Below are 22,550 nucleotides of genomic sequence, written 5' to 3' on the forward strand. Positions count from 1 at the left end.
ATATTCAAATTTTTAGAACTGATTCTGGGGGAGAATTTGTGTCAAACGATTTTAAAAATTATCTTGACTTAAATGGAATTGTACATCAAAAATCGCGTTCATACACCCCTCAACAAAATGGTCTTGCTGAAAGAAAGCACAGACACATTTATTGAAACCACTAGAACACTTCTAGTATCTAGAAATGTTTCAAAAAAAAATTTGGGCCGAAACTGCCCTTAGGGCGGTCTACTTGATAAATAGAATGCCTTCAAAAAATATTAAAAACATTTCTCCTATTTAAAAACTTTGGAAAATGTCTCCAGATTACAAAAGGTTGAGGGTTTTCGGGAGCAAATGTTTTGTTCTTACCAACAAAAATGATAAACTCTCCTCTAAAGCCATTCCTTGTGTGTTTTGGGGTTATGCCGAAAACCAAAAAGGATATAGGTGTTATGACATTAAAAGAAACAAATTATATGTTTCTAGAAATGTTACATTCCTTGAAAATGAAAGCGGGTTTACCAAAGATAATATCCAAGAGAGTTGTGATTATTCGTTCCTTTGACCTAGTTAATGACAAGAGTGAAAATATTCATGAGTTAAAACACTCACGAGGAAAATGAGAATGTGAATAGGAGTCTTGACAATATGGACCTATCTCACGATAATTTACAAACCTATGATCATCGTACTAAAGATCACCCACAAAGTGCATTAGAAAGATACTCCCAATGCCAAGAAGAAAATCCTGCTAACCTTAGAAAATCTATAAGAATTTTGAAAGCTCCTAGTAGATTCGTATTGTATGATTCCTTTGAACCTAAGTGTAGATCTTACTTAATGGTCATTCACTCGTATTTCGAACATCAGTCATATCATGACGCCAAACACCGACATGAATGGATTAAGGCTATGAATGACAAGTTGGAAGCATTAGAAAAGGCAAAAACTTGGGAGATCTAAACATTACCTAAATGAAGAAAAACTATAGGATGCAGGTGGGTTTACAAGGTAAAAAACAAATACGACGAAACATTAGAAAGATATAAGGCTAGGTTAGTAGCCAAGGGATATAGTCAAGAATATGGTATTGACTATGATGAGACATTTGCCCTAGTTGCTCGCATGACTACTGTTAGAACTCTCGTTGCTATAACATCGATTAGGAAATGGCCTATATTTCAAATGGACGTTAAAAATGCATTTCTAAATGGTAACCTAGATGAAGAAGTATACATGGATCCTCCTCCTGTTTTTTCTTGAGCACATGTAAAGACTCTTCGATTACATAAGGCCTTATATGGCTTAAAGCAAGCTCCAAAAGCTTGGTATGATAGGTTCAGAGATGTGATGATGCAACTTCCTTTCAAATCTTGTTTTACTGATATTGCATTGTTTGTTAAGTCTTCTAATGCAGGAATGGTGATTCTACTATTGTACGTAGACGATATGATAATCACAGAAAATGATAATCAGAGAGTTAACCATATCAAAGATGTGCTTAAAGCCAACTTTGATATGACAGATCTTGGTTTTTTATGATATTTTCTCGGAATAGAAGTTGCTTACTTAAATCGTGGTTATTTTTTGTCACAAACTAAATATGTAGCGGGGATCATTGAAAGATCAGGACTCTCGGATGAAAAATTGGTCGATACTCCAGAAGTCATAAATGTCAAAATGAAGATAGATGATGGAGAGCCACTGCAAGATCCAACACCCTATAGACAGATGATTGGGGCTTTGTCTTACCTCTCTATTACCCGCCCTGATATAACTCAGGCTATTCATTCTGCTAGTCAATTTCAGCATGCTCTCACTCCAGTGCATATAAATGTTGTAATGAAAATTGTTAGATATATTAAAAAATCTATTAACCTTGGCTTGTTTTTATCATCCTCTTCATCACTAGAAGTCATTGCATATTCTGACTCTGATTGGGGAAGAGATGTCAATGATAGACGCTCAACCACTGGTTTGTGTGTTTTTGTAGGTGATTCTCTAATCTCATGGCGATGCAAAAAGCAGCAGAAGGTGTCACTCTCCTCGACTAAAGTTGAGTATCGAGTCATGGCAACCACTACGTCTGAGTTAGTTTGGTTGAGACAACTTCTCGAAGACTTGGGGGGGTCATACTGCAAAACCTTCGAAATTATGTTGTGACAACAAGAACGCTGTTTACATTTCCAGCAATCATACATTTCATGAGAGAAAGAAACACATTGAGATGGATTGCCACTACGTTCGTGAAGAGTTCCTGCGAAAGACTATCATACTACCCTATGTTCCATCAGAATACAAACTCGCGGACTTCTTCATCAAAGCGCTACCATCACCCAGATTTCACTTCCTACTTGGCAAACTTTCGGTGGTTGTACCATGAGTTTGAGGGGGGTGTTAAGATATGTTAACATAGGCTAAGATTTATACATATACATATATGTATGTCTAATGTGTTGTAAACCGAAATACCCATCAAGGGTATTTCGGTACTTTCATTGCAATAGGCGTCAGCCCCTATGGGGCTGACAATCCTTTTTTATTTCTTTTTACTTTTTCTATTTTTCTGGTTTTATTCTTCTTTTTCAGTTTCTAGGTTGTTGTAACATTGGGAGCAGCTCCAATGTGACTGTTGGAACTGCTCCCAACGATCATAAATCTGAACGTTGGGAGCAGCCCAACAGTCACCTTGGGCTGCCCCCAATAGCCCCCTTGTTCTATAAATTGGCCATGAAGGCCTTGTATTCTTTTAAGGCTCTTATGAGTGATTATATGCAATATTAACATTTGTTAGACCCTTGTGTGGGTGGTTCAGTGATTCAATCAAGCATTCCACTTGATTGAAAGTGTGTTCTTGCATGTTATTGTGTGTGTATCGGATTCAATCCACTTTATTACAACCATAAAGGACAAGCATCTCATTTCAGTCATAAACAACATCTTGGGCAAGTTGCACGAAGCTCGAGTCTTCACCAAGATCGACCTCCAATCAGGTTACCACCAAATCCGAATGGCGGATGAAGACATTCAAAAAAGAATGTTTCAAACTCATGATGGGCAATTCGAGATCTTTGTAATGTCTTCTAGTTAGACGAATGCTCCAGCCACATTGCAAAGATTGATGAATGACGTCTTCTAACCAATGCTTCAAAAATATGTCATTGTATTCTTCACTGACATATTGGTCTATAGTCAGATTTGGGAGGAGCATTTGGAGCATGTGAAGGTTGTACTTCAGACCCTTAAGGAGCATCAATTTGTGGCAAAAAGGTCCAAGTGTAGCCTCGAACTTCCAAAAGTATCCTACATTGGCCATACTGTGGACGAGCGAGGTGTTAGTGCAGATCCTGAAAAGATCAAGGCTATGCTCTCTTGGCCTAAATTTGCCTCTCAAGGCCTTGAGAGGATTCTTTGGACTTACCGACTACTACCGGCGGTTAAATATATTAGTTAAAAGAGGTCGGGGTAGGCCTAGGAAGACTTGGATGGAGATGATAGGAAAGGGTATGAATGCTTTGAACCTCACCGAGGACATGGCATTGGATAGAAATGATTGGAGGAAAAGGATTCATGTGGAAGACCCAAAATGAATTTCTTTTTTGGTTTATATCGCTGACCCCAATTGTTTTGGGATGAAGGCGTAGTAGTAGTTGTTGTTGTTGTTGTTGTTGTTGTTGTTGTTGTTGTTGTTGTTGTTGTTGTCGCTCCCTTGACTTCAATGTTGAAAAAGAATGTCTTCGCTTGGTCTGAGCAATCCAAATTTGCTTTCGAAAGACTCAAGCAAGCCATGTGTGAAGCACCCGTGTTAGCCCTTCTTGAATTCTCCAAAGAGTTCGTGGTTGAGACAGATGTGTGTGATGTGAGAACCGGAGCGATGTTAGTGCAAGAAGGTCACCCCTAGGATTTCATTAGCAAGATCCAATCGTGCCAAAGCTCTCTCTACTTACGAGAAGGAGATGCTCGCAATTATGTCAACTCTCAAGAAATGAAGACCGTATTTACTCATGAGGCACTTCGTGGTCCGCACCAATCACAAAAGCCTCAAGAAACTCATGGAACAATGATATTGACCCTCCCTCCAACAAAAATGGGTAGCCAAGATGAAGGGGTATTGTTTCGAGCTGCAGTACAAGAAGGGCCCTGACAACCGTGTTGGGGATGCTCTATCTTGGTGAATGGAAGAAAAAATATTGAAAGCCTTCACAGTTGCTTCGGGAAATATGCTCGCTTCGACAAATGTGCTTGTATCGGGAGACGTGCCAGCAACAAAGAGTTTCTTGCTTAGCAAACTAGGCAAATTTTGAGGGAATTATATGTTCCCAATTAGAGCCGAATCCACCCCAAACTCACCCAAGCCACTCCAAGGTCCGGCTGGTCATGTGGGGGCCCAACTGAAGGGGCACCCTTGCCCATTTTTGTCATTTTTGAAAAATCGTGGGATCCACCTTAGAGGTAAACCTACCCTCTTGATATCACCTAGATGGACGTGAAGACTCCTTGGGCTAATCCAAGAGGTGTTACCTGTTTTTTGGATTATGCCAAGGAAGGTTTACCTAGAGCATTTACTAGGTTTTTTAATTTCAAGTTAAGGTTCCCCCTTTTCTACACTTTGGTTTATTTCTTTGTATTGTAATTGGTGGTTGTTAATACCTTCCCATTGGCCTATGTATAGGCCCAGCTTCTTGTGTGATGCATATAGAAAATCAAGAACTAAACTTCCACCCAAAGTTCTCTCTCTCTCTCTCTCTCTCTCTCTCTCTCTCTCTCTCTCTCTCTCTCTCTCTCTCTCTCTCTCTCTCTCTCTCTCTTTGTCACTCTTGACTGACGTCTCTAAGGCTCAGAGGATCAGACCTAGGTATGGAACTCGGTGGTCTTCTAGGTTGCTGCCCCTCCCCAACAAGCTCTAAAGGTTGAACGTGTGGTTGAATCACAAGAACGAAGGCTAAGCTCGCAAACTCACCACAAACCAGGAGTCCTGCAACACCCTACCCCTGTCCAAGCTTGGACTGACCTTCCTGCAAGTCCCAGTAAGTCAACCAACCCTGTACCTAAACCTAGACCACTCCCTTCCTCTTCCCCAAGTCGTTGAACCCAAGTCTAGCCTATATTCTGCTTGTTGTAACTCGCAAGATTTGACTTGTAAAAATCATATCTCACGAAGCAGACCTCCCCCTGACATAAAATTTTAACCCAAGCTTCCCCTACGTGTTTGAAGCCTACCCACAAAATTTCAGCATTTTAACCCAACCCAGTAGAGAGAACCAGTTTTTCTACTAAACTCTGCCAAGCCCAAATCACAGTCCAGACCCTGTCCCGTTTTCCCTGTTCCAGACCCTGTAGTTTCCTAATCAGAACGAGTTAGGCTCTGATTTTTGGACAGAACCTTCCTCAACTTGTCCTTAGTGTTCCCTCCAATTTTCAGAATTTTTCTGTACACCGTTTGAGAGAAATAAATTTTCTCCCGGACTCTGTCAGGACCAGCCTGAACCAGACCCCATTTTTTTAACATATCGACCAACCTAAAACTAGGTTCAAGCCTAGACCTACCGTGGGCCCAGGAACGTACCAGTCATAAACACCTGAAAGGCCCTAGTATGCTAACATAAAATCATATAAATTATGTGAGCCATGGTATTATAGGGTTCGTTTGGTCATAGGTTTCAGCCAGCAACCTAAGGTAGAAAGCCCAGCACTGTGACATGAACACACAAAATCAAGGTTAACATCGACATCTAATATTAATTTTAAAAATAACAATAATCTAACTAACAAAGTATACCTGAAAACAATTTGCCACAAAAGAAGGAATGACTGAATATAAAGAACCAGTAAACTCAATGCACTTTTCATAGGGAGCAAACATTGTAATAATTTATTCACATAATTCATTTCTGCATCAAGTTAATTGCCCAGTTTCACGAAATTTTACATGTTCTTTCAGGTCGATCCAAAAAACTATGAGCATTACAAGAGATATATTCACAAAGGCATCTCATTGAATCCTTAATGGAAAAAAAAGGAATATTAAGAGCACGTTATCATATTTTATGGTCATAACTATGTATTAGAGAGGTACAAAAGATAAAAGCAAACTTCCTATATTGAAGCCACGTGCATGTTTGATTCCATTATAACTTTGATCTAACAATACGGGCATGTTTGCAATGCCCTGTGATTCTTGGATCATGTGATTGTAAATCACAATCACCATACTTTCACAAGTTTAGTGGAACATGGAAAAGTAAAAGTTGTGATTGTGATTGCCAGCTGTGATCGTTTTTGCCAAATTTTGCCTTGAATCTTGTGAAAGTAGATCACAGGGTTGACCTTGTGATTCACAATCACAACTTCTACTTTCTCACCTATGACCAGAGCAAACATGCCCTTCATTTAAAAAAAAATTAGACAAAAAAGATCTTAGCATTTATGATTTTGTCTCAAATACTAAGCATTCATCAACCATAAGGTAGAGATTCATTGTTATAAATTGTGGAAGTAAAGCTGCAAACCTGCAAGAGTCGACCTTCTTCAAAACATAACTTGAGATGCTCAAAAGTTGCATCCATCAGATTGTCTAATTTATCAGCAACTTCTCCAAGTCTTTCTCGACCTATATTTGTTTTCCATATCTGAGAGAGGTTTAACCACATCAATTTGATGCCAAGTGAGGATCATGAATTCATAATAGGTGAAAAAGCACTAAACTTGTAAAGGCTTTGATATACCACTAACACACCTCAAAGACACCTTTTGGAAATTCCCCTTCGTTTTCTTCATCATCTTCCAGTTCCATCTCAAAGATACCTTTATTGCTATCTTCTTTTAGTATATCTTCCCATTTTATTTCCACCTGAAAGTGTTCATATGTTGAAGGGACACATAAAAAATAACATGGAATAGCATTTTACCAAACTATTTTCAAAATTTTAAAACTCACATCTAAGTCTACAAGTCGACAAATCACTGCCCTCAAAATATCATTCCTGAGGTACTCTCCAATCATGCTTCTTTCCAACCTTAGCATGTTCTCCAGATAAAGAATGTTAAACTGCACAAACAAACAAATTTAGAGTCCATTAATGGGATACGAACATTATATGATGGCCATGTCTATCAGATAGAGTTGCCTTAATACTTACAGTTTTAGGCTCATGCTTTTTGGGCATCCCATGGATAACTATTGACCCCAATTTCAATGGTGACTGAGGTACCAAACGAACGATACTTTCAAGTGCCATATGCACCCTAGGAAGAATTTCTTCCTTTATGGAGAGGTACTCTGCAGTTTTCGCTGCCAACTGACTTTTATCAAGACCATTTATAACCAAGCGTGTAGTCAAACTATCTAGAGACATCGATGTAAGCGACAAACAAGTTGGAGGAAGGAAATTGCCAACAAGTTTGATCAAGCACTCATCAACAAATCCACCATTTGAAGCAGCCTGCATGGAAAAAGAAAAACAAGAAAACAAGGGGAAATAAAAGAAGCATCAGTCAAGTAGAACAAGGCAATTATACAGTTTGCGAACCTGCAACTAGTGTTATGAATTTTTGTTACCAAATCAACAATGAACTGCACCCAAGCATCTGCCACATCAGGTCCACAGTTCCACATGCTCATGTCAAAAATCTGCAATGTTTACAGAAATTAGAAATGACTAAGTTCGTTTCCTTCAAATGGCTACATTGGAAGCTAAAGAGCATGGGCACAGATACAGACTTACAAAAGACAACAGAGACTTGTGGTGATTGTAATCGATAGACGAAATTGCTCCTGACAAGGCCCTTAATGTCATCTACATAAAGCGTGAATATGTTCAATTTATGAAAGACACGTCCTTGTAACGAAAATGCCTTATGAAGCCATATTAGCAGTTAGAACTCGACCTACCGCAAGCATGCTCTCCTGAACAGGATCACTTGGATCATAATTGGTGATTTCCTCAATTACTTGATCATATGGTGCTTTATCACCCTAACATATCAAAACTTCACTAACGTTGAAGTGCAACAAACATGTGAATTCAAAATCAAACAAACGAAAACATAATAATCCAGACTGCTAAAGTGGCTAAAAAAAGCCTTTGGCTGGAATATCCAATTCGTCTAGATATCTACAGTTAAATTTTAAAAAAATAATAATAATAATGAAGAAGTTTTCCCACGTCGATCAAAAATAGCCAATAGCCGGCTAATAATAATGACAATGATAAGATAATAAACATAGTTACAGTAGTAGTAATAACAATAACAAAAACCATGTAACCCATGAAAGCCCAAAAAAAAAAAAACTTAAATCCAAAAAAGAAGACTAATACCCTAACCCACCCAAAGAAGAAAATATAAGGATAAAAAACAGCAATTAAGCCAAAATTTCCATATCAGCCAATACCGAACTCTCCAAAAAAACCTAGAACACAACACGCAACCTCAAACAACAATTAATAACCCCTCAATCCACCGGAATCAGGCTCAATCGAGAGCGAATTACCTGAGTAGCGAGAATCAAGGCCTCCCGAATCATAAACGTGGCGTTGTAAATCGCCTCGGAGTCGCTAATTGTGACGTCCGGCGCCGGAGAAGCAGTCCGAACCTCACTAATTACCACCATCCCCATCTGTATCAATCTCCGAGATGGATAACAGCCCCTGGAATCACGCCAGAGAAACCCTAACCGATCTCTCTGCAAAACCCTAGCTTTTGGAGCGGGGGAAGGATAAGAGGGAAGGTGAGGTGGGGTGGGGAGGCGCGCTCGTTCAAACCATGCAGAAGAAGCGGGGTTCGCCCTTAAATAGTAGGGTTTTGTAGGGCTTTGCTTAGCAGGGGTCGTAGCGGGTCGGATACGATCCGAATCATGATTGTTCCGAATGTTTGGGATACGATCCGAATGATAGAAGAAGCATAAACAACTCCTTCAAAGATTCAACCACAATTGATTTCTTACCATGTTTGAGAACTCTTGGTATTTGAGTAGCAAAGGATGCAGCGAAAAGTTGTATTGAATTGCATAATAGATATTTTTTTTTTTGACAAACAATTAATATTTAAATTAAACATAAATATTAATTAAACCCATTACAATCTCAAGTATTCTAAAATAATTCCAAAAGTGTGAACATAAAATAAAAGCTTATTACAATGAAGTATAGTCACTTATTCAAAAGGTCTATCATTAAAAAAATATCTAATTTAGTCACCATTTATTCACATCTCTCCAAGTATTCATAATACATTGTCAAGTGCTTATTTTCATAAAAGAACTTGATAGCATCATAAAACAACGCCTTCTATTAAAACAAGATATATGTAAATTGCAAAACATAAAGATAAAGGCAAAATTATAGCTAACAAATCAAAACCACGTGTCAAAATATAATCATACACCAGCCCTACAGTTCATTTCAAGACAAATAAAAGGCAGCTTACAAAAATAATGTGCATTCTTCATGACGCCTGACTTGGAGGCCCATTAAGTCAGATATTAGCCCCAGTTTTGTTATCAGCTTATTGTTAACATCTATCTTATTTATATTGTGCTTGGTTTGCAGCCTAATTGCAAGCTTACTAGATAATACAGTTTTTTTATATGGTGAGATGCTAATTTCAGTTCTCAATAGTCGAATCAGACGCACCATTCTGGTGAATTCCACTGTTTTGCAGTTGTGTCATTAGAAACCTGTTAATGATTACCTACTATAGTTTCAGGCTTTCAGAGTTTCATTTTTCATTGGCAAAAATGTATACTTTCGTGCCTTCTGGTCAATTCCTGATTCCTAGTTTTGTAGAGAGATATTCCCTTCATTGGGTCATCCAGGGGTTATGTTTAAGAGATGCAACGTTTTTAGAGAGACATTGCCATCTTTGGGTTAGTTTGGGAATTTGTTTAAAGTGGTTATGTTTTATCTCAAGACAACCATTAATTATGGCTTTGAAGAAACAGACTAGTAAGGCTTGTCTTTCTTGGTGTGGTTGAGTATATCACTACCCATTCACTAGAGAGTTGTAAGAGACATGCTTGTTGCCACCTGCTTGGGCAAGTTGTTTCTCTTTCACTCTCTCTACGTGTGTTTGTATTTTCTCTCTGTTTTTCAATTTATATAAGATACAACATGATGATCTATCTATGTATGATTTGTGAAAGTGAAAAGCTTCCTTTAAAAACTTGTTTTATCCATGGTTTTGGCGATTTCAACCGCACACCAAATGTTTGATGCTTTGTTAGCTTGAGTACTTTTTGCGGATTTTGAAATCCCTCGCTCTTTTAAGTTTTGCTTCGTTATTTCTTACATTATTAATGTAGGATCCCTTAACGAAACTTGTAGAGATCATGTTTAGGCATTAATCGTGTAAAAATATTGTGATTGCTCTATATGCTTATGCAAAATGCAAATCCAAATTATGTGCACACACCACACTTAGTTGTGGATATTTAAGAATATTGTTATTGCTCTAAATGCTTACCTGGAATTATGAGCACACACCACTTAGTCCTAGATATCTAAGAATGTTATAATTTGCCTATATACTGATATTTTTGGTTCACAAGATATACATGTGGTAAGTGTGTATGATGCAATGCATCATGCAAATACTAAAATAAGTTGGAGATCATGCTGAGTATGATTTGAATGTATGAGAATAAAAGTGTTTTTTTGTTGTGATTCAAAAGATCATGCTTGACATTATTTTGGATTAGTGAAAATATAGAGTGTGTATTGCAGCTATCCTTATGCATGGGTTCATATGTCCTGTGCTCTAATCGATGAACCATGATTTATGTAAATGTTATTATTGTATAAATAATATATGTGAGACACATTATACATATGAATAAGATGCATACTATGAATGTCATAAGTGTGATGCATTCATTCAGTATATTGATGCATTATATATATACACACACACATCTCAATTGACTTATGAGATAGTCATATGCCTCATTGAGGCGATGTATGTATTTGACTTAAAAGATGTGTACGGTTGTTTGAATATATATACATATGTTTTTGGGTTATGGTAGGTATATATGCATATTGAAAATTGTATATATGACTTGAATATTGTGTGCATAACTCAAAATAAATATGAGTTAAGTATGTTGAGTTTTAATTGCTTCGTATTATAAAATGTGCATGTTCTTGTATACATGTATGAAATTATAAGTTTTATTTACGCATGCTTTGAGGTTCAACTTATAAAATCAATGTGTATGATGATATGTTTTTGTATGATGTTAAAATGTCATATGATGTAAAATTATGAATGCATGCGATAAATATGTGACTCAAGATTGAGCTATGGTTCATGGAGCCCTATTGGCTAAATGTGTAATTTTATGATTGAAATGTCATATGAAGTGATGTATAATGTAATGTATATTAAACGATGCATGAAATAAATTATGTGATAGATCGTTATGAGATTAATTGAATACTTAAGCTCGGCTAGTGACTTATGACCTTGTGTTCGGTCGATTAAATTGATATGTGTTGATGCTCCAAAGTGGTAACAAAAAATATTATGATTTGTTGATTGATTGTATACATGCTTGTGCCGAATTGGTAGTTATCGACCCTGAGAGTGGTTAATTGCATTGATGCATCTATGATAATAATATTTCACTAGATAAGGTACCCGTTGAGGAACTGTTCTCAAGAGTTTCTCGGTGAGGGTGTGCATGACCAGACAGGTAATCCGGCTAGTGCGGTAAATTTTTGTAAGAAAGTGCATTATCCAAAAGAATGTAACTCACTGAGATAGTATATTTTTGTAAGGAAGTGCATTGTCTAAAACCAGGCCATCTGACTAGGGAGGTAACTCCTTGTGAGGTTGTATATTTCTCATACCAGGTGATCAAGTGTGGATCATGTAAATCTTTATTATGATTAAATGCAATGTTATGATATATTGTGGCAATCTTATAAGTTGGCCGAGATAGCCAGTTAAACAACTATAAATTTGACATCTCTATTGTAGTATGGTTATATACTAAACTCATATGTGAGAATTAGATCATTATCGATTTTAAATCTTGATACGAGGTTATGATTGAGACGCTTATGTTAGCGTATAGGTGAATGATATGTCACGCCTATAAATAATTAGGTTAACTTAATTGATGAATGACACATCATGCCTACATAGTTTTATTGCAAATGATTGTATTATAACTGTCTGATTGAGATATATTACACCTATGTATCGTGATTGATATAAATCATGAATACCTAACAAACTTGTTTAAAAAAAATGTACATGTGTTTCACGTTGGACATAGTCAAATGAGATTTGACCTAATTATAATATGCAATTATATATGAATTGTTTAATCATTACTCATTTTTTATGAATGAATGTCATAGATGTAAATAAATAAATGAATTTGTAAGACCCACAAATTTTATGAGAAAAACATAATACATGATGGAATTTCAAAAGATATTTATGTGGAACTATGTATACGTATATGTAGGTAAATGTATATACATATGTGTGTGCATATTCGCATGTATAAATAAATAAATATATATATATATATATATATACATCACCATGAATATTCAATCCCTAAGTTTTATTCAAATTGTATAAAATTAATTGAACTTCACATAAAAGAGTTCAAATAATTTAAAGCCCTTTCATTTTACGGAAGTTGTCAGAGAATTGAGGATTTAGAGATTCTTAAGTTTTACTGAAACTTAAATTGGGCATTTGAAAAAAATATATATATAACTCCAAGTGCAAGATTTTGATACAACAAAAATCATTTTTTTACTTTGGGTTTAGTTGGGCTAGACTTGGTGAGCTCAGACCAAGACCCTAGTTGGGCGTATTTGACCAGCTAGGGGGGGGGGGGGGGGGGGGGGGGAGGTGACCAACTAGGCGGTGGCCCAGCTGTAAATAACTCAAAAGGTTTTAAGAAGGACGAATTCTCATTGGCCATGGGGGCGGAAGCCTCATGACATTTTTGAAAGAAATTTAAGTGCTTGAAAAGGATGCATGTCTATTGGTTATAGGGGGCAGCAACCCTGGGACACTTTTTGAAAAGTTTTAAAACCAAGAAGGGCAAAAGGGACCTTAGTCAATGACATTTTTGAAAATCTTTTCAAAGAATTCAAATACTTGAAGCCCATAGGGGGCGTGGGAGGCATACTTGAAATATTTCAAGTATGCTCTTTCCTAGATGGGTGTGAAACACATTTCAACCATCCTTTTTTTGAGATTTAATCTCAGCCACACATTGAAAACCCTAGACTATTTAGCTTTTGAGAAGGAGGAGAGAACAATGGGCGATTTTGCTCTCTCTCTCTCTCTCTCTCTCTCTTTCTCACCCTAGCCGACCGTGGGCTCTATTGAAGCTCCCTCTTTGCCTTTGTGTAGGGGTGGGTGTCGAGTTTTGGAACTTCCCCCTACACTCCTAGCAAGGGAGTTGGCATCTTCTCCTCTCGTTGTTGCCGGAAATCCAATAGAGTTGAGGATATATCTCATCTTTTCCATTTTTATTTCTTTTTGTTGGAAAATTGTGTTTTTGTTTATTCCTTCAAGCATGAAATTGAAACCCATAGGGCATTTTGTGAAATAAACGGGTGGCTCGGTAGATTACAATATAAATGACGTTGTTCTAAGCTTACTTGCATGCTACCACAAGCATTGTCACACACACACAATCCACAATACATGATGCTTATTTTTTTGTACCTTGTGGTTTGACCCATACCTTGGTTGGCTGTCCCATGACCTCTTTATGGTCGTGTGGACCCCAAGCTCAAGTAGTATTAATAGTATGGTGGCTGGACCACATCCTTTTAGCCCTGGGTGCAAGGGTTGCCATTCGGGCACCCTATCTTCAAAAGAAAAATATAGGTATAAGGCATTCAGTTGTTTCTCTTTTTTTTTATCAGCTTTCGGTTTCTGTTGGGGGACCCTGATCAGGGTCTGAACACGTGGTTTGGACCTAGTCAGTCTGCCCAGACCTACTTGCGCCAGGTCTGAGTCGATTCAGAACAGACCTGGGTGTCCCCTATTTCCAACCGAATAGCCCCTAGCCGTCGGGCGGTTGTTGCATGATGGGTGCGCCCACTCGACTGGGGTCGAGTTGGGTGCAGCTGAGGTGAGTCTAGGAGCAACCCAACACCCTAGGGTTGCTCAGTCTTAAATATGCTTGCGTGTAAAGAACATATGTCAGATGATTTTTAAGACTGAAAAAAATAAAAGAATAAAACAGAATGCATAGGTATCATTTGTTACAATCTGGTTTCTTTTTTTTGCTCACGTTTAAGGGCTGAGCGAGTGAGTCTGGACCAACCGGTCAGTGAGCTGACCAGGCTGTGTATGTGTCAGCCCCATTATGACAACATCCCGTGGCTGTCTGGCTCAGTTGCTGGGCGCTTTAGCCGTGTGAGCCCGGGCAGCTTGTTCTTGCAACTACATGGCCTTCTTTCAACTCACCAACCGACGAGTCTGGGCTTGCATGTCAGACCAGACCAGGTTGTGTGCTAGCCCAGCCGTGGGTTGGTTACCCGCCCTTCCAATCTGTCCAGCAGGGACAGTAGTTCACACCCTTGCACGGCAAATGTTCGAACCTCCACCTACACGGAAACATGCAAGATCCGGTGTGATCCTTTGTATTAGGAAAACAACCCTTAGGTCAGCTCTTCGCCAGCTCGTGTTCCGCACTTAGAACACCTTGTGACAACACCTATAGTGTTAGGAATTCATGTTGCATGTTTGTCCCCTCTTGAGCAATACTTTCATCTCCGCAAATTCACCTTTTTGCCATAGTTGGACAACACCTCCCGTGCTGTATTTTCCTAGTAGCAGTGCGCTTGCTGGCAACACTTAGCGAGCTATGTTTTCTTGCACACCTGGAGTGCATGGCAGCAAACTAGTTGCTGCGTTGTTCCCATGCTCTTGACACACTTGGGCAGCACTTTGGGTTGTTGTTATGGCTGCAGCAAAGCGTTGTCACAACAACATATAGTTGCTGCAATTTTTCGTTGCACGTTTGACATCTTTAGGGCAACACCTTGGCTGTTGTGTTGCGGCAGTAAGAGTGTGTTGGACATCATATAGCTGTCATCTTTCCTTGCATACATGACATTCAATTGTACGCTTTTATCGAAGTGGCATATTTCAAATCCAAATAAATGATATTGAGGCATGTTTGAATGTGATGAATCTCGCTCATCTCTAAGCGCAGTTATAAACTTTACATGGTATTCAAGCATTGTAGCTCTTTACAATATGCATGATGAAATGACTTAGGTCACGTGCACTTGTCGCATGTCTTGACACAATTGTAAATATACAGATGAGCATGGTATGACATGAAACTATCAATGTTATATCATAGATGAAAACTTGCCACTTGCACATCATGTCATTGAACTCAAATGGGTTGATTGAACCATGCTTATAGTCGAGTGCCTATGCCTGCAGTTGAGCTATGTATGTGCAATGTTACTACTGTATAAATGTCTCAAATGAACTCTTGTATGTTTCATATCACATGGATGTATTTGCACACTTGCCACATGATTCGTCCCGTAAATGCAAATGGGGCTTGGGGCACATTGTAGGGGTATACTTGTCTTTGAGACTTGGTTGAATGTTAGAAACTTTGCGGTGAGTTATGTGCGGGCGATGGACCCACTTTGTGAGTCAAACTCACTTGTTTAAAAATATCATACACCCCTAATTGATGAATGTGATGTTGCATTCACCGCCGAGGTGCTCATCTCAGCTTTGTTGTGTTAGAGCACGTGAATGGGCGGGATAGACTTTTGTGCGTTGTTCATGTTGCTATGCGGGGAACACAAGGCCATATGGGCCTAAGTACCTCAGAATGAGAGAATGTTGCTATAAGTCTCACTGTCCGATCGCCCATTTCACAAAACGATTTGCTTAGAAGAGCGTAGTTTGAAATCTGTTACCTATGCGAGTTTTTTTTGCGTACCCGAAGAAGTAATCAAGACAAAACAATTAGGCTAACATGATTATGAATGTTGTTTATGTTGTAGTTCATTTTTCTATTTGTTTACTTGCTCGCTTGCTTAAATGTTTGATGTTACTGTCTAAGCATGTGAATTACTTGACATTGTCGCTTATTGCTCAGCGTTATCCTGCTTACTGCTTCTTTACTTGTTACAGTTACACTTGCTTAATTATTGCAAATATTCTAACTGTTCCATCATGTTAGATTTACTTATGCTATTACCTTAATTGTCTATGTTAATTGTTGCACATCATGATATAAATACTTATGTTTTTCATAAATAGATAGTAGTGGATATTATCTCACCAACTCACAAGAGTATTGACCCCATTTTATGGGGATGCAGGTGATTGACAGATTGTGCGATGGGGCTAGATGTGCTGTGAGGATTGGATCCCACACTTCTAAACTTCTCGCGATTTTAACAGTTATTTGGGAGAATGTCCCATCTTTTTGTGAGACATTTTGTAAAAAAATGAATTATACATCTTTCTGTCTCATTTTATAAACCAATGGCAATATGTTGTTTCTACTTGTTGATCCATCCTGTAACCCACTCTGGATTTCCAACTGTCTTCCCTTATGTTTTTTCGCTTGTGCAATATTTTAATTTTTTTACCCTAAAATTCTATGGATTTTCCAAGTTGGTATTTTGGGGCGTTATAGAAAGTCATGGATGTAAATCAATGAATGTGTGTCATGAATATGAATAAATTAATAAATGCTATGTGAATGATTATTGTTATGAATTCCCTTGAACCGTATTTTATAAATGATGAGAATCACACATTGATTGTACCATTATAAACTTGTTTTGTATTCTTCAAGTTTGGTTTTGGGTTTTCTATGGGCATGTGGATAATGTCCTACAATATTATATATATCATCTTCGAGGATTAGGCGAAGGTCGAGCTATTGCAAACTCGAGAGGACTCTCTTACTTGTTACATTCTCTAGGGGATCCAGACTTTGTTTACCTTTTAAAAAAAAGTTACAAAACATTAAACCTTATTGTTCTCAATCATTACTCTTTTAAGACTTGTAAATATTTTGGAATTAAATTTTCTTATGAATGTTATCATTTCTTTTATGCAATAATTATACATAGGATTTCAAATCTCAACTTTTACGTAACTCTTTAATTGTCTTAACCCTTAAATACATTTTGAATTTCACATTTTTATATGTGATATCCCTTAGAGTAGCGATGTAAAACCTATAAATTTTTTAAATATTAAATAAATAAAGAATTTGACTTATCTTTGAGTTAAAAATATGCTTTTATCTTTTAAATGTCAAAAATTGAGTATTTTATACGCTTAATTATATATTTTTGACCAATAAGGGTAAAATGGTCATTTTAAGAATTTATATAGATAAAATATTCAAACAATCATGAAAATTAATTGTTTGAGAGAGAGTCATAAACTCATCTAGGTTTTTGAGGTGTCTTCGAATTTAACTATATGCATTTTGGCGATGTTTTGGAAGAAATTTGAAAGAAGGGTATTTTGGTTACATAATAGTTAATCGACCATTTAATTTTGAGGTATACGTTGGCTATTTTAAATGTTACCAAAATAAATAATTTAATAAAGATTAGAGGTCTTAAACATATTTTAAAGATTTAAAATGCAAATGGATCGATCCAAACATAGAGTTTTAAAGGTTTTAAATAATAAATAAAATTCTAACTAATTATAAGATTTATTTGTAGGCAATATTGTGAGTAAATTTGATCCTTAGAGTTGACTTAGTTTGGACAAAATATATATGCATTTTGTTTTATTTTATTGTTTTTTTTTCCTTTTTCTTTTTTCATGCTTCGTTTTAGTGTCAGGGTCGGTTTGGATTCAATCTGGATCCAAATCGGACCCAGTTTAAGTTAAGGTAAGGTTTTCCATGGGTGGGGCCCACTAGGGCAGCCAACCTTTCTTTCCCCCTTTTCCCATTTTGTTTACGCAAACCTCATTCCCCCTTTTCTTTTCTTTTCTTTTTCTTTTCCCCAAAGCCCAACCGACACACCTCCCCAATCTTCTCCTTCTTCTCCCCCTTCACTTCCTCCTTTTCTCCTCCAGTTCGAGCACCGACCGAAGGCCAACTGCCATTCTCTCACTTCAGCACCAATCACTGAAGCCCAAGCGATGAGTTGTCACCTGGGCAGATCTAGCCGAGCACCATCCTTCGCCAAAATCCCTACCGAAATTCTAGTTTTCATCACGACGCCAAAAGGGTATTCCCTCTTTTTCCCTTTTTTTTGTTTGTTGTATTCCCCTTTTCTGTTTTCACCATCACCGAAACACCAAACTCCCTTTTCTCCGCTGCCGAAATCTCTCTCACTCTTCTCCTCCTCCCCTACAACCCTTCTTTTTCTCCTTTTCTTTTCTCAACCCAGCCAACACCCTTTTCTTTTCATTTTACTGATCACCCTCTCTCTCCCATATGCTTTTATTCACACAGACACCCTCCACCGAGTTTCGTCGGATGCCCTTCTTTGCAGTCGTTGATGGACACCCTCCCTTAAGCGCTCCATCCCTCTGCTGTTGGCATTGCCTTTGGCTCCAGATGGTCGGCCTTTGCATTCTAGAGCTCTTGTTGTAGCCTACATCCTTGTCGATCTCTAGGTAATGATTGCCTCTCATTTATAGGAATCGTTCGATCCACTTTTTATTCATAGCAGACATTTTAAGTCGACTTATTTCAGTCTCTGTTACTGGTTCTTGGACTTTGTAAATGTGATTGCAATATTTTTGGGTCATTTCCACTTGAAATAGTGGCCTTTGGTCAACAATTTTATCATAAGAATATAATTACCCATTTTTCTTCCATTTTCTACCCCCCTGGAGGAAGGATTATGCGTTGTCATTAGATCATGAACATTATTGTGATTCTGGGAATGTTTTGAGACCTATAAGTTTAGGCCTTGCTCCCCTTCTCCGTTTGTTGGATAGTGCATATAGGGATGTGTCATGTGTAGTAGATCCACTCCAATTCCGCTAAAGATTTTGAGGTTTTCTTTAACCTTAATTTCTATTTTTTTTTGTTTCATGTCGTGCGTAGTAGATCTCTAGGTCTTTTTGAGGGATCCATGCTCTACAGATTGGGATCATTTTTCCCTCTTAATAGTGGGCTGAGGTACATATGTGCATCATTTTTCAATTTCAATCATTGATTATTCATTGTTTATGTATAATTCTAGCCAATTTCTATTTTCTTATCATTGCCTCTATTTTCATTTCATCATCGAGGTGATGTGTTGGACATCGTAGAGCCAGTGGAGATGCCCCACATAGCTTTCTAATCTTGTTTTAGACTTGTTAGTTTGTTGCTTCGTGGTTTTCACCAATTAGGTTATTGATTTACCTTTTGATTTTTGTTGCTTATGTGCGAAAGCATATTTCGATAAAATTTAATATTATTTATGCAGCACTGTAGCGCTCTCTCACTGTGAGAGGATGACTAGTTGACCTGTTCTTGTGTTTTTTGTTTGGTGTTGCATGTCGCACACTAAGTGTTGGTGTTTCGCCTATGCAGCAAAGAGGTTGCAATTTTGGTGGGACTTTCACGTTTTTGAGTTTCACCATATTTTTTATCACATCGCAAGGGTATGATTCCTAAACTAAATTTTTAGAATGCAATTTCTTGTTGTTTTGTATTAATCTCAAATGTTTCAAGCACTATGTTGAGTAAGAATCCTAGCATAGTGTAAAATTCACAACTTAAGTGAGAATTGCCTAATTAGATGTTTTGGCATGAATTAAATTAGTAAGTTCACTTATCTTGTTATTAGCATGATTAGTATAGTGTATTAACATTATTAAGCATGTTGTATAATACTGAAGTTGAGTATGTCTTGATGCATGTATACATACACTTTTAACTTCATAGTTTGCATCATAAATATGTACTTGAGAGTGCACGATAGTGCTTAGTTAACTATATTAACACATACATCGCTAGTGGCATCTTTCCATGTGCACTATCATGATTTATGATCATAAAAGGGAAGAGACTTAGATATATGTATCCATTTAGTGTAATCACATAAATGCTTAGAGTTACATGTATATTGCATTGTGATAATTGATTTGTAAATACAAAAAAGAAGAAGATAAATAATAATTATTGCTAAGTATCGCTTGCGGCTAGAAATGTCATATGTAACGAACGCAATACAAAAGAATGCAAATTGGGTAAATACCCATGGTAAGTAGGTGGTGCAAATGCACCACACCCTATATTTATTTCATGATATGCTCTATTTTTATGCTCACACACTCACTTAGTTGTGGATATCTAGGACTGTTGTGATTGTTGTTTAGAGATCATGCTGAGCATGATTTGAATGTATGGGAATAGAAGTGATCTTATTTTTATAGTTCAGAGATCATGCACAATATGATTGTAGTTAGTGGAATATGGAATGTGTTTGCTGTAGGTACATGTTTGAGTATGCATTGTGTGAAGTGTATGTTGCATAAATTGATGTATTTGACATGATAATATTGAATGCTTGTGTGAATTAATAAGTAAAACATATCATGTATATAAAGCATGTAGCATGAGTGCATATCTTGGAATGAATGTATCATGCGCGTGAATACAAATGTGTGTTATTACACATTATATTTGTGTGTTAATTATGATGTGACATGTATTATGCATAAAAAATTAATAATCTATGACATGTTCATGCATAGTAACACATGTGGGAGGATCATGCTTAAAAGCATGTTGAATTTAAATCATACATAAAAGCATATTAGAAATGAATCATTCATAAAAATATGTGTAGAATAAATCATGACATGATAGGATCATGCATGGAAATAAATATGATTATGTCATAGACATGCATGAGAGCATGTGAGATTAAGTCATGAATATGACATGAACTATTTTAGTCATGCAAGAGGGATTAACTGTTGATATCATGCATGAGGGCTTGAGAGAGTTATCTTGTGAGATAATAATACTTGGCTATGACTTATGACTTAATAATAAAGATAACCCTGCACCATGGGTCCACTTGAGGCACCGGTGAAGCCGAGCTCTTTGAGATGGTTGGGTTCGTCCTGATCTTTTGTTCTCTCGAGAGTGGGAAGGGCAATACAAGCCTCATGAGACATATTTAGTTTTTGAGGGCTGAAGGTGCGTCTTGTCCCCGTCCCACAAAAATTAGGGGACAGGTCTACTAATGAGTCCTAAGTGGTAGTATCACAACTCTGTAGAGTTAGGGATGCATGATCGATTTTTTGTTGACGATTTTGGTTTGGAGTAGGCCATGATCTGGGATAATGGGTATGTTCTCCCAACCGCCGCATTGCAGGGTTGAAACACTTATAAAAGAACCAATTAAGCCATAGGAGGGCAAATAAAATACATTGAATAATGAATACTCTTATGGTTGTTTTTGTATGTCTATACCCTTTTTTGTACCAGACAGGTCTAAATAAACAAGGGAAATAATGAATTAAATTTCTTAGAATCACTATTTTCATATGCATAAACACATAGATGTGAACATGTACTAAAGTTTGCATGATTATTGCATATGAATTGTAACATGTGAATGAAAAAAAATATGTTTATGTTGGTCATGTGATTGACCTATTGATACAAGCCACAAGCTTGGTTGTTGCACGTGTGGTGCTTGTGTGTCTCAGACACACGGAAAAGGTCGAATTATCGCTTGTTTCATATATTTATATCTAAATGCAAATGTGCATAAATATTTTGAGAATGAACACTGGAATTAATAATTTAGATAATGCATATAATAGTCATGAGTTGGACATGAGTATGCTATTTTGAAGATAAAGAAAGTGAAAGTTTATATTTTTATTAATTATTGTATTTTACTTCATTTTGAAGCATGCTATGAATTATGAATTCTCATTCATTTATGCGAACACTTGTCATAGTTATGAATGAATGTGATTTTTAATATCGTGAATGAGAATCAAATGTGAGTTTGAGTCTAATGCTTATAATTTACGCAATTTTGAATGTTATGCAATGGATGATAATAATTGTGGTTAAATATTAAGTGCATATATTATTGTGGATTCCCTTGACTCTCATTTTAAAATGATGAGAATCACACTTTGATTGTACCATTACAACTTGATTTGTATTCTTCAATTTAGTTTTGGGTTTTCTACGAGCAAGTGATTGATGCCTTACAATATTACAGATAACCTCGTGAAGGACTGAAGCAAAGTGTGGGTTGCTACATGGATGTAAGCTCCACTCTTACATATTACGATCCCTGAAGGACCCCGACAAATTTTTATGGCTATAAACTTGTAACAATTTAACTTTTTGTCTGGATCTTTATATTTTAAGAATGGTAATATTTTGGAATGAGAAGAATTCTGAATTCTGTCCTTTTATTTCTGCAATAGTTGTGTTTATGGTTTGGAAACTTTAAATCTTTACGTAACTCCTCAATTGTCTTAAACCTTAATAAATTTCATCTTTTATATTTTTCCATGTGTGAAAATCTTTTAAGTAATAACCTTAATCGAGTTATGTTTATAGATGATTCCATACTGGATATGATATTGGA

The 22,550-nt window shown here is 37.0% G+C and overlaps 1 protein-coding gene and 1 long non-coding RNA gene across 4 annotated transcripts in view; one reads left to right on the top strand and one right to left on the bottom strand.

The window, feature by feature from the left end:
• The window catches only part of LOC149829979 (uncharacterized), a 61,632-nt gene extending 52,891 nt beyond the window's left edge, over nt 1-8,741 (bottom strand). Inside the window, exons 1-8 of one of the 3 annotated variants that reach the window (XM_090016217.1) lie at nt 8,474-8,741; nt 7,874-7,957; nt 7,707-7,778; nt 7,541-7,612; nt 7,122-7,424; nt 6,920-7,030; nt 6,719-6,832; nt 6,492-6,611 (exon numbers count right to left, since the gene is read on the bottom strand). In XM_090016217.1, the coding sequence (XP_089872343.1) occupies nt 6,492-6,611; nt 6,719-6,832; nt 6,920-7,030; nt 7,122-7,424; nt 7,541-7,612; nt 7,707-7,778; nt 7,874-7,957; nt 8,474-8,599 (1,002 nt within the window). In that variant the 5' untranslated portion in view covers nt 8,600-8,741. The remainder of the gene's footprint in view (nt 1-6,491; nt 6,612-6,718; nt 6,833-6,919; nt 7,031-7,121; nt 7,425-7,540; nt 7,613-7,706; nt 7,779-7,873; nt 7,958-8,473) is intronic. The other 2 variants (XM_090016215.1, XM_090016216.1) reach the window with 2 other exon arrangements.
• Nucleotides 8,742-17,988: 9,247 nt separating this feature from the next.
• LOC149829980 (uncharacterized) lies at nt 17,989-22,270 on the top strand. Its single transcript, XR_016433775.1, has 4 exons — nt 17,989-18,212; nt 18,440-18,603; nt 19,514-19,584; nt 22,176-22,270. It is a non-coding gene; the product is annotated as an uncharacterized LOC149829980 (long non-coding RNA).
• Nucleotides 22,271-22,550: the final 280 nt, after the last annotated feature.

This window comes from Nuphar pumila, chromosome 8 (assembly GCF_984573655.1).
Source record: "Nuphar pumila chromosome 8, dmNupPumi1.hap1.1, whole genome shotgun sequence".
Taxonomy (NCBI): Eukaryota; Viridiplantae; Streptophyta; class Magnoliopsida; order Nymphaeales; family Nymphaeaceae; genus Nuphar; species Nuphar pumila.